Source organism: Pleurodeles waltl, chromosome 9 (assembly GCF_031143425.1).
Source record: "Pleurodeles waltl isolate 20211129_DDA chromosome 9, aPleWal1.hap1.20221129, whole genome shotgun sequence".
Lineage (NCBI taxonomy): Eukaryota > Metazoa > Chordata > Amphibia > Caudata > Salamandridae > Pleurodeles > Pleurodeles waltl.
Window position 1 is genome coordinate 678,345,083 of NC_090448.1, and position 17,998 is coordinate 678,363,080.

At 44.1% G+C, this 17,998-nt stretch overlaps 1 protein-coding gene across 2 annotated transcripts in view; it reads left to right on the forward strand.

Annotated features, from left to right (window-relative positions):
* The window catches only part of MARK4 (microtubule affinity regulating kinase 4), a 691,585-nt gene that overhangs the window by 472,696 nt on the left and 200,891 nt on the right, over positions 1 to 17,998 (forward strand). For both annotated transcript variants that reach the window (XM_069207758.1, XM_069207757.1), the window contains exon 11: positions 7,275 to 7,384. In XM_069207758.1, the coding sequence (XP_069063859.1) occupies positions 7,275 to 7,384 (110 nt within the window). The remainder of the gene's footprint in view (positions 1 to 7,274; positions 7,385 to 17,998) is intronic.

The following is a 17,998-nucleotide window of genomic DNA, read 5'->3' on the forward strand; positions in this document are numbered from 1 at the left end:
TTCTGCTTAGAGCATCAAAGGTGCCCCCATAACAATGGGGATGCTCTTCTGTACTGCAAAAGCTGCAGTAGCTAGAGCTTGTTGGCAGGGATGATCTCCTTTCATCACTGGATCTAGCACTCCACTGAAATATGCAGTGGGCTTAGGTCCCAAAGGATATTTCTGCATAAGGACTGCTGTCATCACCTGACCATTACAGTGGCAAAGTAAATAAAATTCCTTGCTATAATCAGGGGTCCCCAAGACCGGAGCATTTGTTATTTCGGTCTTTAATTTCTTAAAAGTCTCCTTCATCCCAAGTCCTCATATCAAGTCCATGTTATCTTCTCATTTCTGTTATTGGCCTGTTGATAGAAGCTAACAAAGGTGCAATTAAATTACTATAATCAAAAACCCATGGTCGCACATAGTTACAGAGACCAGGAAACTTCTGCAATCCTTTAACAGTTTCTGGCTCAGTCATCTGACAAATGGATGCTGCTCTTTCAAGGGTTATTCATTTGTCAGAATGATAGCTGGATCAGGAAGACTTAAAAATTCACGTACCAATACATCGTACAGGTGGTGCAGGTCTTGAACCATACACCAAGTATTGCCCTTAGACTTCTTCACTGGGAAAATCTGAGTGTTTTAAGGAGACACTTCAGGGTAAATTACTCCTTGTTCTAACAAGGCCTGTATAGTAGGGGCAATGCTCTTGCCTGCTTCCCTAGATAGAGGATTGTATCTTACTATAGGTAGGATAGCACCTTTGTTTGATATCATTCAGAATGGTGCAGCAGTACGAATATGGCCTACGTGATGAGGTCCCTTAGTCGATAAAATGGCTGGTACTTTGGACAGATCGGCTTCCTTAACAGAATTGAAAGTGCTACCTGGTGTGGGTGTTGTTACTTCCAACTATGTCCTCATGGTATGTCATTCTGAAAAACTAGAGCTGTTTTCTTAGTATTGTCATCACAAAACAGTTGGTCAACTGATATTTCTCTGACCATTTTTCTGGGTTTTGTGAAAATAATACATGGCGAAAAGACATGATTATAGTCACGGACTATCAGAGCGCCATAGATTGGTGTTACCTCTAAGGCCTCCTTTTGCAAAATTAATTTAGTATCAGGCATTGAAGAGTCTTGCCCTTGCCGCCGAAAAAAGAAATTCTTTAGGTAACTGAACCTCCCTTCCCCATAGCTCTGGTGTCTCTGCGATAATTGTACACACTGCTGTTGCAACTGCCTCCATATCAACAGGCCATGCTCTGATTTGATCTCTAATGGAGGAATCTACTCTTACTGCCATCATCCCTGAAGGTGAAACTCCAGGGGTTAAACAAATCATGGTACTATCAGATTCAAAATGAATAGTCATATTTAATTTGGCCATAAGGTCTCTTCCTAATACGTTAGCTGGGGCACTGGAGAACATATTAAAAAGGCATCAATGTGCCTCCCTCCTTCTTCCATCTCCATTGGGTTAGTAAAAGGAACCCTCATTACTTCCCCAGAGAATCCCTATTTGTCCATTGATCTGTTAGAAATCAAAAGCCCCCCCTCCTTAATACAGGATCTAGTTGCTTCTGAATCTGAGGGACTCATACCTTCTAGCCACCATCATAGTGGGTTTCTCATCTGGCCTGTATGTCTCTGACAATTCTGCTTTATGGGCACCTTCATTGTGCATATCACTCCACAGAATTCATCTAAAAAGGATTCCCTCCTCCCATAACTACACCTCCCTGCCCACTTTGAGATGGAATCACCATTGGGGGCGTTTGATTATTTTGCTGAGACAGCACCTGTTGTGCTTGTGGCATTACTGGTGCTTGCATACTTTACGATAGCACCCGAGTTACATATATGATTTGTGGATATGGTTGTGACTGTACCGCTGTGTTCCCTGGCTGATTTATAAACTCCTACCCTTTCATTTTGTTCATCCCATCTCTTAGTTCTACAGTTTCTAATAAAATGTCCATACCTGTGAAAATAATGGCATACCTGATCCAATCTTTGAGGACCCATCCTACCTCTTCCTATTCCTCCTCGGACTCCTCTACTATTTTTCTGTATCCTTACATTGCCTTGTTGCTATGGGTTTTGTTGTTGAGTGGTTCCTGGGACCGTTCCCACAGACATTGCAGTCATCTGAATGGCGGCTGCCACTACAATTCCTTCTACTGCTCCTTTCTTTGCCAACTTCTGCTGTACTCGTTTAGCTTCTGCTTTGTCTATCACTTCCTGTTTCTTCTTCTCTCTTTCTGGTTTCTTCTTACAAAAAATAATTTCATGTTCTTGTATCTCTGCCCATTGCTTGGCTTCTAATGCCACTATTTTATTTAGGCTATCCTGTACATCAAAGGGTTAACAATTTTTTCACCATATTATGAAATAATACAGTGTTTTCTCCTGTTACCTCCCGTACCCGGCCTACTTCTTGGATCCATTTCTTTTTCATCCTTTTAAGGAACTGAGCGTGATCCTCGTTTGGCTGCATCAACTAAGTCATAAGAGGTCCAATATCTGGCCTATCAGAATACATCTTCCTCAACTGATCCCAAATCACTGTCCTTACTAAATTAAATTGAGACCCATCATATCTAGTTTAAGTTAGGGTAACATATCTCACTCCAGCCTTTCGAAAAACAATGTCTCTTTCATCTCCTATAGGAGAACTAAGCAGAATTGTTATACCCCTACTGCTAAGGTAATACCTGCAGTTTGTTTTTCAAAAGCTCTAATCCACTTCCCTGCTCCCTCTATTAGCAGCAGAAACATTTTCTAAGATTTTGCTTATCCATTTGTCGCCATGGAACATAATGAGGTGCCCCAGGTCCCTTGCGTATCAGGGGCATCTTATGTAAGGGAGTTGTAGATCAATGGGGATTATCCTGTCTAGTACTTTCTGCCATACACACAAACACTTCTGCATGTAGGGATAATCCCAGTCAGGATCTCCCTCCTAATAAAGAATGCAATCTTCTTCATTCTCCATATCAAGTGGATCGGAGGATCCTTCTTGTGGCCATGGACTCATCTGTGAAGCTAGTCCTTTATTCCAAACCACTAAATTCTCTATGTACCACACAACACTGAAACAGCTATTTTCTCCTTTTGCAACTATCTCACTAGGGGTGACATCTGTGCTGCGCAAAGTTGACAGAGCAGTCATTTGCTGCACTTATCTATCCTGTAGTGCCAGTCTTTTCATAGCTTCTCAAGATCCCATGCCTGGGTCTAGTTGACCATGTGCTCCCTGGAAGTGCAATTTCTCAAATTCTGTTGCTCAAGCTTTCCTAACTCTGGAAAACTTTTCCTGTTCTTCCACTCTAATTTCAACACAAAAAGATAATCCCCTTTTGTATGATCCAGTTGAATAAGAGGCCTTTCTTGAATACCAATATCATAGATAGAGAGCCTATCTTTTGAGGGTCAAAGCAGCTCACCCATGCTACCCGCACACTTATGAATAGACTCCATCATATTTGTTACCTCCCCAAAATCTCCCTGAATCTGTTCTAAAAAGTTGTTGTGATATCCTTCTCTCCTCACTTCCCTCGCATCTCCCCTACTCTCACTTTGCAGTAACCACTCTTGAACACTTTCTGTTGAAAATGTTACATTCCCCTTCTGCCCAGCTGGTAGACTACTTTTAGTCCTATCATTTTCTTGGGACGTTGGCTATCGTGCCATACTAGCAGTTCTATCCACACTGTGACTCTATCTAATGTCGTCTGCATTTTTTTTCTGGGAGGTAGACATTTGTTCCCCAACTACCCTTCCTGTTGTGTCTCTCCTCTGCAACAAATGTGATGTTGCTGATGAATCGTGTTCCCTTGGACTTTGTTCTTCGTGTCTATACTCCTCTCGAGAGGTTGGGTCTAAATGTAGGGTGAACTGTGCTTCTGATTGTCCTGAAAACTGAGATTTTTTTTTTATCTTTGTTTGCTGCATAGGTGCTCTCACATATTTTATCTTTGGCATTTGTGGAGCAACATTAAGGGTAGCTTTGGGGGATAGTGAAGGGGTCTCAATTTTGGTGTTTTCAAATACCACTGCGGCTTCTAGTAGCTGCACCAGTGGGTAAATACTGGATACCTTGGGAGAGGTACACATAGAATCGTATGGTGGTGGGGAAACAGATGAGCTACTGGGGGAATACATTTTTAAGGGGTCCTTAGATTTTTTCACATAATACTTGCCTCAAAGCTAGAATAGTTTCTCTTTTTTTGTATCTTGGTTCCTTCATATTCACTCCTAAGATATGGAACAATATGCTAAATTGTTTTATCATTGAATGTCCCGTCTTTTGGCCAGGGATGATAATGTTTTTGAGTGGTTTTAAACCATTTTAAACAATATTGTTGTAATTGTCTCTAGTTATTGGGGAAAACTATCTGCATATGTGCTAAAGGATTCTCCGTAATTACTCGTCTTCCCAATGTGTCTAAATGTAATCTTTCTATCCATCTAATCAAATTTTACTCCTCTTTTAAAACATACACAAATATTTTTAAAAGCAGGAAAATTTAGCAGTTTGTTTCTTTGTCAGTTATACTGTACACATCAACATGACACAGTGGTCACTTCATTCATACGCACGCACTCACCATCAGCATAAAAAATATGAACACATCAACTATTTCCTAAGTATGAATCCCTATTGTTTCTAAATCTAAGCGGTAAATACAACTGGCAACCCCTAGTCACTTCTCTCTGCCAGGATAAACTTTTCAAACTATGCATCTCTCAGACCATAGAATGACTTCTGGATGTTAGATCCAGGGTAGTAATTTGAGTGTCAAGATTGTACTTAGGGGTACTGTTTTAACAATATCACCCTTCACGCTGTTCCTCTATGGCAAATCATTAGACATACGTTGGCAACCCCTAATTTTGAATTATCTTAATTGAATTCTTCTAACTCATCGTTAGGAATAACAAGTTAACCGGTTATGCAGCACTCAATTAATCGCCAATATTCTTCTCTAAACGGTAAATGCAACTGGTCTCCGCACTCAGAGAAGATAACCTTTTCAACAGTGCCTCTCTCAGACCACAGAATGACTTCGAGCTATTAGCTCCAGGACAGTAATTTGAATATTTAGGTCTTATCTGGAGGTAAAGTTTAACAATATCAGCTTTTCAGCTATCCCTCTGTCAAAAAAATATATATATTCTTCTCCCTCTGAATTTTGAATTACCCACATTGACAACTTCTAGCTATTTGCTAGGAACACGTGAACCAGTTATGAGGGTGCTGTTCCTGATATTGTGCAACACATGCACAATCTTGCATGCAGTACCCTTATATCTCTTATAACCCTATATGTCTACATCTGTGTTTTCCATTGCCAAGAAAAATAAGTCATATAATAGATAAAAAAGCATGGAACTTTTGTCTACATTTCCCCTCACCTTTAAAAGACAGCAGTCCCCGGAATCGTTCTCAGCCCCCCACCCCCGTACACAGGCAGAACGTCAAACCATGGTGTCTGCTTACCCAGTTAAAGATGAACAATAATCTATGCAGCATGGGAAACAAAGAGTTGAAAACAAGAATGAAACTTCCTTATTCTGGCTCTCCAACTGTTGCATGGTAAATCAAAACTTAAAAGATTAAAAGAAAGACAGACTCCTCTTTGGCAATGTAAAGATAGTCTTTTACTGTTGCAACAGAGAGATTGACCCTCCTCACACAAGCAGGCAGCCAGTCCCAATTTGCTGCTGCACAGACAGCCTCTTATGTACAGAATCACACAATGCTTTAGTACAAAACAACAAATAATGATTGACTGGCCAAAGGTTACAATCTATTTGGAAACATGAAGTACGTGACAGTGAGCCTGTGTGCCTAGAGTTGTAAATACCTACATCTTTGCAAAACATGAGTTAGCTTTTAACTGCAACCCATTCAAGTTACTCATTTCATTGCGTCCGAAAGTAAACTCTTCCCCTTATTCCGGTCAGTATTGGATTTGGGCCTCCAGTTTTCTTTTATTACATACATCTGTGTAGCGCTTTCTGCCAATGTTTGTTGTTGCGTTATATTTTCACGTTCATTTTATAAATTTCCTGTGACATTATTCATCAGAATGGGTCGTTATTGATGGTAATTAACTTATTCAGCAGTTTGCAAAATAGCGGTATGATAGAAGTACTGCTACTGAAAAGTAACTGCTCTGTATGGCCTGTGTGTTTTGAAGCATATGCTTTAAAGATCCTTTCTGTAAGTGGGGAAAATCCAAGAGAATATCGTAGACTGTAGGCTAGCTCCATTGAATACAACATCCTTTTATGTATTTTCTTATCATATCTTTGCTTATCATATTATCTCTTGCTTTCTTGGTATTGACATTCCTTCACTCCCTGTTTTTCTTTCTTATTTGTCTTCACCGTATTCCATCTGACCCTAGTCTTCTGTGTCATCATTACTTAGTTTCCTGAATTGTTGATGAATGTTATGCCCCATCTTTCTTTTCTCAGATTTTAACCGCCTCCCTCTCTCATCTCTAAAAGAGAGATGGACATCGTTTACAGTCCACCTCTTTCAGTCTTTCTCTCTGTTGTTAATCTACCTTGTTCTGTCTCTTCTTCTACATTGTATCACCTGTTTTCTGTCCACCAAGAAAATGTTTGGAATGAAATGTTGCTGGTTCCTCACTACTGTATTCTCCCAGTCTTCGAGCATGATAAAGATGACTGGCTTCTCTTTGGAAAAAGGGATAACCTAGTTTCTTAAGTCTTTCCTGTCACTTCTTCACTATCTGGTCACCACCTCTTATGCACTGCCCTTGCTGTCTCTTTGATGCTGTTTTTGCGTTTACTGATCACAAGCTCTCATTCTTCCTTCCTTCATATGTCAGAGTTAGTCTCCCTCCTTCCTTTTTAATTTTCTTTCTTAATCAGAGTTTTTTTCTGCTTGCTCTTTCTGTCTGTCACATCCTCTTCCACCATTCTCTTGCTGTTTTTCTGTTTGTTCATCTTCATCCTACATCCTTTCTTTCATTCTTTCTCTCCCACCCCCCCCTTTTATATTTTCCCCTTTTGCTCCCATCCACTCTTTCATGTTCTTTTTTCACCTCTCACTCCTGCTTCACCAGCTCTCACATCCTCACCTCCCCCTTCTTTTTTACCCCCTCCTGCCTTCACCCGTCTCACTCTCATCTTTAACACGTCTTGCTCTGCCTCTTTACTTTGTTGCTCGAGGTCACATATAAACTCCCTCCTTCACCTTTCCACACAACCATTTTCATTTTGTAATCCTGTTCTCTCTTCCAGAGGTGATGGTAGGTATGGGTTACACGCGAGAAGAGATCAAGGAAGCACTGAACACTCAAAAATACAATGAAGTCACTGCAACCTACCTTCTTCTGGGCAGGAAGAATGAGGTGAGTGCTTTCAACATGGAATGGAAGTCAGATTGAGAGTTAAAAAAGAGTAGGATCCCTAGTTTCCGTGCCTGTATTGTATATCTGTATGAGAAGAGATGTGAGAAATTAAGGTACTGAATTTCCCATACCTAAACAGCAAGGAAACGCATCCCTGGGGTATTATATCCTTGCATCTGTATGGTAAAACTTCTGGAACTGCCACACTGCTTATGGCTCTAGATTTACGGATGCATTTGATAAGATACCTGGTTAGAGCCCATGGCTGTGTACCACTTTTTCCCTCTTTCTGTCTCATAGTTGTTTTATGTGCCTGGGATGTTCCGCCAAGTCAGCAGCTGTGGAATCCATAGAACCTAGACCCTAGAAGCTACAGATGTTGTGAGGACTCTACCTCCCAGAGTGCCTTGCATGATTTAAAGCCCAACTGGCTGCTGCTTTACAGTTGAACCTGCTGTGTGGGGTCATGCCATCAGTGCTGCTGCGTCGGTAGCTGGAATACCCTGACAGGTGCAGATCATAAAAACTCCTGGGCAGTCTGCCTTACAAAACTAAAACCTCACTATACAAAAGTTTGTCACCTAATTGTTCTACATCCCTAAATGTCACGCCCCCAGATAACGCAAAGCAGCAAGTATTAACTCATAACATACTGACCTCTGTAATCATGACCTTTTTAACTTCCCCTACTGCTTATCAGTGGATCTATAAACATTTACTGAATTGAACTTCCTTTAATTGAACCTTTAAATTTCTGCCTCGTTCTGTTGTGAGCTTGTTCACACCCTTCCTTTCAGCCTGGTTTGCCGATGGCAACAAAAATAACATTAGCTAAACCCATTAAAATTTCTCAGCCAACCGCTGCTACCCAGCACTGCACCTGCCTCAAAGCAACAACCATACAATAACTCCTTCCCCCTGAGTACCTGTCCCAGACAACAGCTACCCAAAACCTAGTGCAAATTCCCACCATATTGTCCGACTCTTCCTTAGCTAAGGGGTGGGAGGGGACGGGGCAACACAAACCGCCCCCTCAACTACTGGGCTGCCACCGTATCATATAACTATAAAATGGTGGGTGACAGCCGAAAATGGCCTCTTAAATACCCTGGGGCTACAGCCTTTAACGGTATGTAGCCCAAAAGGTGCATAGACAACTGGACAGCACCATTCCCTTTGTATTTCCAGGCGACAGACCTCTCTTCTGTCAGCTTTTCCCCAAACTCTGTTGGGTGAGAGAGGCGCAGCATAGCCCACTGACCCATTTGTAGGTGTGAAAAAATCTGCTTTCATTGAAACAGGTGCACATGACAAAAAATCCTGGACGTTCCACCTTGTGAAAATGAAGCTTCACTATACAAAAGTTTCCTACCCTCTCCCCTAAGTGTCCCACCCCCAGATAACATAAACCAACAAGTATTTCACTTCTCCTATAGCTTATCAGTGGATCTATAAACCTCTATTAAACGTAACTTCCTAAAAAATAACCTTTAACTTCCTGCTTTGTTCTGGTGTGACCTTCACACTCCCCTTTTCAGCCTGATTCCCCAATGGCAACAGCAATAACATTATCTAAACCCATGCAAACGTCTCGGCCAGCCACCAATCAGCAAAAAGGCACTAACATAACTTTTCTGCTTTCCCCCTCCAGTCCTAATTGGTCACCACTGTAATTTCAAGGTCCAGGCTAAAAAGTCCTTCATTTCCAGCAAATAAAGCTCCATCCCATAGCAGGAAAGTGGTGAACTCCATCACCCCTAAAACAATCCATATTCTCGAATCTCAAGTCAGAATGCGCCACTCGGCCAAAACCTTCCTCCCTATAGGAGCCTCTCATTTCCCAATTAATCTCCCCCCTGACCTTATCAGTTTTCACAGGCTTGGTAGCACCTTTCCCAAGTTCTTCTATGTATGAATTCTGTCCATATTACAAAGCACTCTGACCACTGCCGTCATATCAGAATCCCTACCAAAGCCTCTTCGATCACTGTCTTCCCATAGAAGGCTTTGACTGCCCCCTAGCTGTTCAGACACCTAAAAGGCACCAAAAAACATCTGAGCCATCAGGGTAGTGAACAGTGTTGCTTCCTCTTCCACGCAGCATGTAGCTGGCAAAACTTGGATCACCTGCGTAAAGACCTGCCAACTCAACAGCTTTTGTTTTAGCCCCCAACGGCCGTGGTCCCTGGCTTAACATTCCAATATACTCTTCCTCAGTTCCCCTGCTGACAGAGCATAACCTCGGAGCAGTTTCCCCATGAATGCAGTGCCTGCCAACTTCCCCACAATTGTGAATCCTGAGTGCCCATTGAGCCAAGAGAAGTGTTGTATCAGCTGAAATTGGCCATGCTATTTTTTGGGGACCACAAATATAGGTGACTCGATTAGATTAGACGGTGGCCAGTCATCAAAAGAACCTGCCATCCTACCTTCCTGAACTTCTTTCTGTAACTTGTTCCGCATCACTTGCAGTTGTCCTCTGACGTCTGAGTTTTTCAGCCCACCACATTACTCTTGGGCCTTTGTACTTCAGAACCCACAGTGAAACCCGTCCTTAAGTGCTGGTGCTTCCTCCCTATTACCATAATGTTGCAGCCAAAAATCCAGCTTGTCCAGCTTGACTGGTGTATTAGCCTCTTCCACCAGGTCATTGTGTCTCCATCCCTCCCCTCTAGCCCCTGCCATGGGGTGCACCTCAACCCCCTTGATTCTGGTGTTACTGTCCTGTATATCCTTCTGATTGCTCCCCCACCTGCTGATCCCCTGTAGTGCTAAAACAGTGAACAAGTGCATGGCTCCCTGCGCATTTTGATCACTCGTGCCAGAACTTGCAATATTCCTGCATGCACAGCTTCTTATTAAAATCCCAGCATGGTCCTGTTGTTCCTCCCTGACCTTTGGCTGTTGGCCCTGAGTTCCCTATGTAACAGCTTAAACATTTAAACATATTCCCCCTTCTATAGTTTCTCCTTTGTGGACAGCATAAGGTGTACTCCCAATGGTTTTGTCAACACCATACACTGTGGTTTCTTTATTTTCAGTTCTTTGCTTTCTTTGTAATTGGCTACTTCCACCTTCTCCTGTTGTCCATCTCCCCGCCTCTCCCACAGCACTCATTTCTGTGTTTTTGTCCTTCTTGCCCTGCTGTGTTCCCATTGACACCCCTGCCTGCGTGGTAGTCCCACCATCCTCCTGTGTGCCTTCTTTTGTGTACCATCTGCTTCCCCTGTATCCACCTTCCACTTACCCAAGTGACCTTCACATACTGTCTTTTCTGTAACTGTACTTTCCTCATTCCGAGCATCCACTCAATTGACAACATAACTAGGGCTATCCATGTAGCCCTCGTGTCCTTACCTGCTGTTAAGGTCTGTGCCTTCTCTGTAGCCTGCTGCCTTGCCAGTGAAAAACACCTGCTGCTAACCTCGTGTCAGTGGATCTCGCCCCAATTCCCCAGTCTGTTCAGTCCTTTACTGCCATCATCTCTGTTGCACTATCACAGGCAATGCTGTCTACAGCCTCACATTCCTCAAGACTGTCTTCCATATAGTCCAGCTCCATGCAGTCTGCCAATTCATCCGCCACTGCCCACCCAGCGCATGGTGGAACCATCACCTGATAATGCTACATTGCGCCCGGCCATGGGGTTAAATTCTATCTGCTTCTCAGGGGCCGTAACTAGCCCTCCCAGATGCTCTGTTGTTGCAGGCCATCGTGACCCATATGTCCTTTCAGTCGAAGATGCTCTGTGTTTGCTCGCTGGTAGCCTGAGGCGGCCTCTCTTGACCTTTTTGTGTCAGCCAACACCCGTCTGGCTGACCGAACTGCGCCATGCCTTCACTTCTCCTTAGGGTTGTTGAGCTACACTGTGCTCTTCCGAGCCTGCCGCACAAGGATGTCCTGCCAACTGCAAAAAAGAGGATAGGTCTGGTGTGCAAAGCCTTTGACCCCTCAGCGTCTGCTCCCATCTTCCTGACACTCCGCTAACCTCCTTAATACTGCCATCACCACCCCTTACCTGAAACTCCCTGCCTATCAACCCCTGCCCCCAGGGGTGCAGCCTCTTCACTAAAGCCTTTCCTGCCTCGACTACACCTGTATGCTGTCCTCCTTGCGCCAGTGCCTCCACCCACCCTTGAGTAAACCCAGTGGGGTTTGCGCCTACCAACTCCAGCTGCCCCTTCTACCAGACTGTGCCCCATCTTCATTCCCTTCCTCCTCTTTTCCTTCATCCTTGCACCACTTAAAAACACCACCACTAAGGCAGACACCAGCCCCCCTTTGTACACATGGGGTGCACACGGCCCAATATCCCTTCCTGGCCCCTGTCTCTCCATATATCCCATGCTCCCTCACTGTCCAGCCCCCTGCCCCATGGAACCCGGCCACTGTGACCGCAGCCCCTGAGGCCCTATCTATCCAAACCCTCTTTCCCAGGGATATACGAGACTTGTCTTGTGCCCATCCTGCTTCTCTGTGTGTCATGGAAGTGGGCAACTCCTCATAGGCCTGCCCCTCCACACTTTCCTGGCACTTCCTGTACCAGTCAAACTGCTGTTGTATGTGGCCCCTGCCTCCTCTCTCACACTGCCGCCAGGAGCGGCTCTGAACGGTGGCCCACCTCCCACTGACTCCATACTCCTCCCTTATTACCTGGGCCTACCACTGCTCTGCGGCCTGGTCCTGGCTTTGATGCCTGCCTGGGGGCTAACCTTCACCCCCGGGCTCTCTTGATATACTGGAGGCTGCCAGGGTGCCCAGGTGGGGGAATTTGACCAAGTGACAGCAGCTCCTAATACGTACCCCTCCTCATTCCACCCCTTAAGCACGTTCAGGCCCCTTCCTCACACGAGCTTGGGCCCAATTACCTAACTGCTATTTCTGACTCTCTGTTTGTCTCGATGCAATGAGCAAGCCAACACTGCGGCTGCTACACCTGTTGAGGCTTGTATCATTAGGTGAACAGGCGCTGCGTCTGCTAAGTATTTTTAAATAATTTCACAACTTAAAGTGCACTGGTGGGATTCGAACCCTTGTGCTGGAAGAGCCACTAGCAACAAAAACGCCCCCCTAAACTACTAGGCTGCCATAAAATGGTGGGTGGCAGCTCAAACTAGCCAGCTAAATACCCTTGAGCTACAACATTTAATGCTATTTTGCCAAAAAGGTGCACAGTCCTCTGGACCCACCATTCCCCCAATAATCCTGGGGGACAGAGCTCTCTTCGGTCGGCAGTTCTCCAAACCCCTATTAGAGACTGTGCATGTCCTCCATGCAGGCTGCTTTGTCCAGTGGAAATAAAGAAGCACCAGTTAACCATTGAGATATTTTTTAAGTTTCTAATACTCACATCCTGCTTAGTTTGTTGCCATGTGTGCACTAGATGTCCATACTTCTTTTTTATTTGGAAATACTAAAAATATAAAATTAACCTAATTTTAAATATTTACTCCTGCAAATCAATATTTTGTCCTGTTGTAGTAATTTAATTGGAACAACTTTCCCTAACATTTAAAGTCTGGTTCTACAAATACTTATTTCACAGCATCAGGTGTCATTTTACGATACTGTAGTTACATAAAAGGACATTTTAAAGAATTTCCTACCCAAAATTAAAGAATGTTTTCAGCCTCCATGGAAACCCTACTCCATGATCAACCCTTTGAACTCTGACTGCAGTCACTTCAGGAAATCTGACCATTTGCAGGAGCCAGCACCGAATTTAAAGTAAGCTGATGTGTCCAACCAAGTAACCATGCAAAACACAGTCTTTTATTGGCCCTTGAGCAACCTGGTTGAAACCCAGAGCTAAGATAATTTCTTGTAATTTAAACCTTCTTGACTACGTAACCTATTTTAGCTACCTAAGAGTTAAACTTGCTGAGTTATTTACTTGAGACTTGAATGTTACGTGATCAGGCGCACTAATGTCCATGGGAACTGAGCTATTTTCTGTTTAAGCCAAAGGCAGTAGGTAAATCTATGGATATTGTGCCCACGTTTAGAGGGGAAATTAATTTGTTTCTGCTACATGCTGTGGGGATACTGTGATTATACAGCTAAAAACCTAGAGGAAAGCAGATTTTGTTTCCCTCACACTATTAAGAGTGTCAGCTTTGGCAATGGCAAATGACTTACATCACGATTTAACCATGCATGCATTATGGATTTAACTGCAATTTTGCTGTTTTTGGATTTTCATGTTTTTCTAATTCTTCTTTGACCTAATCTTAACTGACAAAGAGAGCTGTGGGAATTATTAATTGTTAAATAAAGGATAAGCTGTAGGTACAGGTGCTTTTCCTTTTGCATGCTGCCAGATTAAAAGAAAAATGAATCAGAACATTATTAAACGTATGCACCAGTAGATCAAAGTAAACGTTTCAACTAGAGAAGGCAATTGTACACATGTTTGTAAATCAATATTTTGCCTGGGTCTTTGACTTATTTTCTTTTGCTTTATACCTTGTGCTTAAAGTGCTTGCTTACACATTTTCGCTTGTACCTTCTCATGTTAAGAGGCATACTCGAGGGAAGAATAACTCCTCTTAGGGTTAGATATGTGGCAAGAGAACAATATCTACCTAGATAGTGATGCACTTACTGTTTACCAAGTTGTATGCCAAGTAAAAATAACTGTAGGGAAGTGTGGTCTTTAGTTGGTTAGGTAAGTAAGCCTACTAATGTTGCAGATCAGCCTAACCACATATCCAGGTAGGTTGCCCCCCGAACCGCACCATGGCCTTTGTATTAGTATATAGTGCAATTATCACATGCAGTAAATTATGGTCCAAGCCCATCTCTAAAAGAAGGTTCCATGGTTTGGACTGATTGATGCAGTCGAACGCCATTGAGAGATCCATAAAAGCTAGATAAATAACACTGTTTCATGAGTGTATATTTGCCAATAATTAGATTCAGATTTAGGCACTGTTCCACTGTACCAATCCAAGCCCAAAAACGATACTCGCACGCATTTAAGACCCTGTTCTGTTGCACCCATTCCAATAACCTATTGTAAATGACTGTACCAAGAATTTTTGCAGGAATATCAGTTAACCATATTGGACGATAACATTCAGGCTTAGACTGATTGCCCTTTTTAAATACGGTAACAATCACAGAACGTGACCAAGAGGGAGGAATACTGGCACCACTTTTATTGAATACATTTGCCAACAATGGCAACCATAGCTCTGTCTTACATTTTATTAAGTCAATGGGCAGTCAGGCGGGTCCAGGAGATTCCCCCTTACTTTGTTGTATTGTAATCACCACTTCTTGGACTGATTATTTTTATCCATACGGGAGGAACCTTCAAAACCGGCCTAATGCTAAACACTTCTGGGACTTGATAGATTAACACAAAATGAGCCTCCCAATCTGCCCCACTTATGTGACAGCTGGTTGAGGTTAATGAATTATCTGAAGACCAAATGTTGTACACAGTACTCAAAATTTTACTATCACTAGATTAAGCCAAGCCCACCAGTTTATCCCAGTGAGAAAAAATAATTTAATTCCGCCTCCTCCTCGTCTCAACTTTTTACCGTTTCCGCAAGGAAGCTTCAATAACCTGATCTCTCGAGTGTGCACTAAGGGCTTTACACAGCAAACAATGTGCACGCGAACTGTGACAATCAAGCGGACATGGGACCTGCGAGGGAGACCTATAGGGTTTACAAAGCAACTGAGAGATCTTGCACAAAAAGCGATAAAACTTTTGACTAATATCCTGCCATCGTCCCCCCCACTCTTGTAAGTAGTCGATCACTAAGGCCATATTCTCAGAGACCACTTTGGCTAAATGGTTCAGGGGATGAGATACCTTCCAACAGAGCCTAAGGTTATCTCTAAAAGTTGTTATATTACTGAGGCCCACAAGAATCTTCAGAGTCTCTCTACCTGGTAGATAAAAAGCTAATTCGAGCTGTTCATGGTCCCCATAATCCACCATAACCATGTACCCTGATATCAACCGTTTAACTATGTTAAGGGAGACAAACATGTAATCAGTTCTGGAGGCACAGCCACTCCCCCTATAAGTAGGTTTCCACTCATTGTCTGACCCTACAAGGTCTAGTGCAACATGCAGATCATTTATAGCAGGAAAGTCTACCAGCTCTTCCCCTCTAGAGTCCAGGTCTAGCCTCCTGGGGGCCCTCTCCCCCATCCCCAGAGTCAAAAAAATTGGAATTAAAATCACCTACGAGGCAAAGTTAAATCTGATGGCCTCTAAAAACCTTTTTTTGTACAATGTTTGCAATATACTCAGACAGACCCAATGTACTTCGATTCAGCACATTAATACAATTGTTGTTATAAAAATCAACAAGATATAAAGTAGGAGCCCCCTTACGGGCAATCACTCAACACTCCCTATGGGAGGATATACCCTCTGCACCCCCAATAGCAAACTAATCCCAATTGATAGCCCACCAGATGCTGTACCAGAGCGGTAGGGAATAGTTAGAACATTAAAACACTAGTAACCTTAAAAAACAATAGGACTCACTTCACAAGCCTCTTGAAGAAACAATATATCAAAGCCCTTAATAATCGCTTGCCAATCAAGAAAGGCCAGTTTAACTTGAATACCTGCCACATTCCAGCCTAAAATTCATAAACAGCCCTTTTCCCTATTAAAGACATCAGATCTTAAAACACTCTTCTGAGCATTAAGCCTGTCTGTCGACCCACCATCTTACACCCCGCATGATAAAGCCCTCTCGTGTATGGGATCTGAAGGGCTACTAGGAGTGTCTTTTACCCCAAGCCCATTCCGAAAGATAAGAGCTTGAGAAGAACTCTTATCGCGAAGTTATACACTTTCATTACAGTCAGCCCACGCCGTGAACCTATTATGGCAGGAAATGTTTCAATACTGATTGTGGTAATTGACCAACCGTGAGAGGTGGCACAGGCAAGTGAAACTCCATTCTGGGAGGTTTCTAAAAATATCCCAGCTGCAAGGCTACCACATTGGATTCAGTGTTCCTCCTACTCCCGGTATTCAACAATTTCCTCACTAAATTGGGGGATTTAAAATTTATCACCAAGCAATCCCCTCCTATATCTTTCTCATGTGAACCAATCTAACCAACTTGATGAATCATTATTATTATTTTTTTGTCCATGCGGTATTAAAATTCTTGTGTCTGCAAAACCAGTGTATCACCTTGTTTCGAACCTGCAGCCAGGATTCAATTTGATCTTCCCTCAGGGGCGGCACACCTGCAAACACCAAGACATATGGGCATGAAACAGGGGGGAGAAGAAGCACTGTGGGGTTACAAACGGGATGGCCTGCACAACTTGGACGCAATTACCACCATTAGCGTTCCTTGAAGAACCCCTAATTCGGGTTTGCCCATTCTCCTGAATGCCCTATGATTGACCTTGTACTCCGGCTTTAGTAATTACAGCCGTATTCGATGATCCAGACCCAGCCTCTGCAGAGTTTACATTTTAATCCATTGCCAACCTTCCACTGGCTTGATACGCACAGCCTGCCCCAAGACTAGTAGCAGGTACAAGATCACATCTTACATCGTTTCCCCCATAGGTCTATCTGGGGGAATATGTAGGCCTGCCAGGGAATGTCGACCAGGGATTGGAAATGGGCATTTCTTCTAATAGTAATCAAAGGTCGCCCCCCTCTCCCTTCCGCTGCTGCCCCGCGGCCCCGCCCCCTTTCTCTGCTTTGCTCTGTGCTCTGCTTCACTTCTGTCCCTTTGTGCTCCTTTTGCTTTGCGCTATTCTCTTCCTTGTTTTTCTCTCACTCTGCTCTCTCGCGCTAACTTTCACTCTCCTCCTCTTTCTCTCCCCTGCCGCAGCTGCTCCCCGCAGCCCCGTCCCCTTTTTGCGGCCCTCCCCCTTTTTGTGCCATTTTTCGTTCCCAGCTGTCCTCTCCTCCCCCGCACCTCCCTACTTAATGGTGGCCGCTGCGTGGTACGCTGAGCAATACTACTGACCTGGTCAGTGCACTGCCCCTGCCTCCCGTGGCTCCACCTTGCATGTAGAGCCCTTTCCCTGGCTCCTCTAAACTCCTGTCCCTGTCAGGAGTTGAAGGCCCTCCTCCTCCTGCAGGCTTCTGCCTGCGCCTCATCCCTTGTGTCTAGTGGGAGAGCTCTGCTTTCCTACTAGGCTACCTGCTGCCTCTCTCCTCCTTTTCTCCTCCTTTCTCTGCTTTGCTGTCTGCTCTGCTTCAATTCTGTCTCTTTGTGCTCCTTTTGCTTTGCGCTACTCTATTCCTCGTTTTTCTCTCACTCCGCTTTCTCTCACTTTCGCTGTTCCCCCCTCTCTCCCCCTCTGCTGCTGCCCCTGCGGCCCGCCCCCTTTTTGCAGCACCAGCCCCTTTTTCGTGCCGTTTTTTGCCTCCACTCCCGCCTCCCAACAGTCCTCTCCTCCCTCCCACCTCCCTACTTAATGGCGGGTGCTGCACGGCCAAAGGCAAGCCCGTCTGCACCCGTCTGCGCCTGGACCGCGCCCAGCGCCAGAACCCCTGGCTCCCCTCCCCACCACCGCCGCCACGCACATTTTCACTACGATGCCGCCCCCACCGCGCCTTCAGCACTGGCCGCTCTCCTGCTTTCCTTCAAGCCTTCCTGCAGA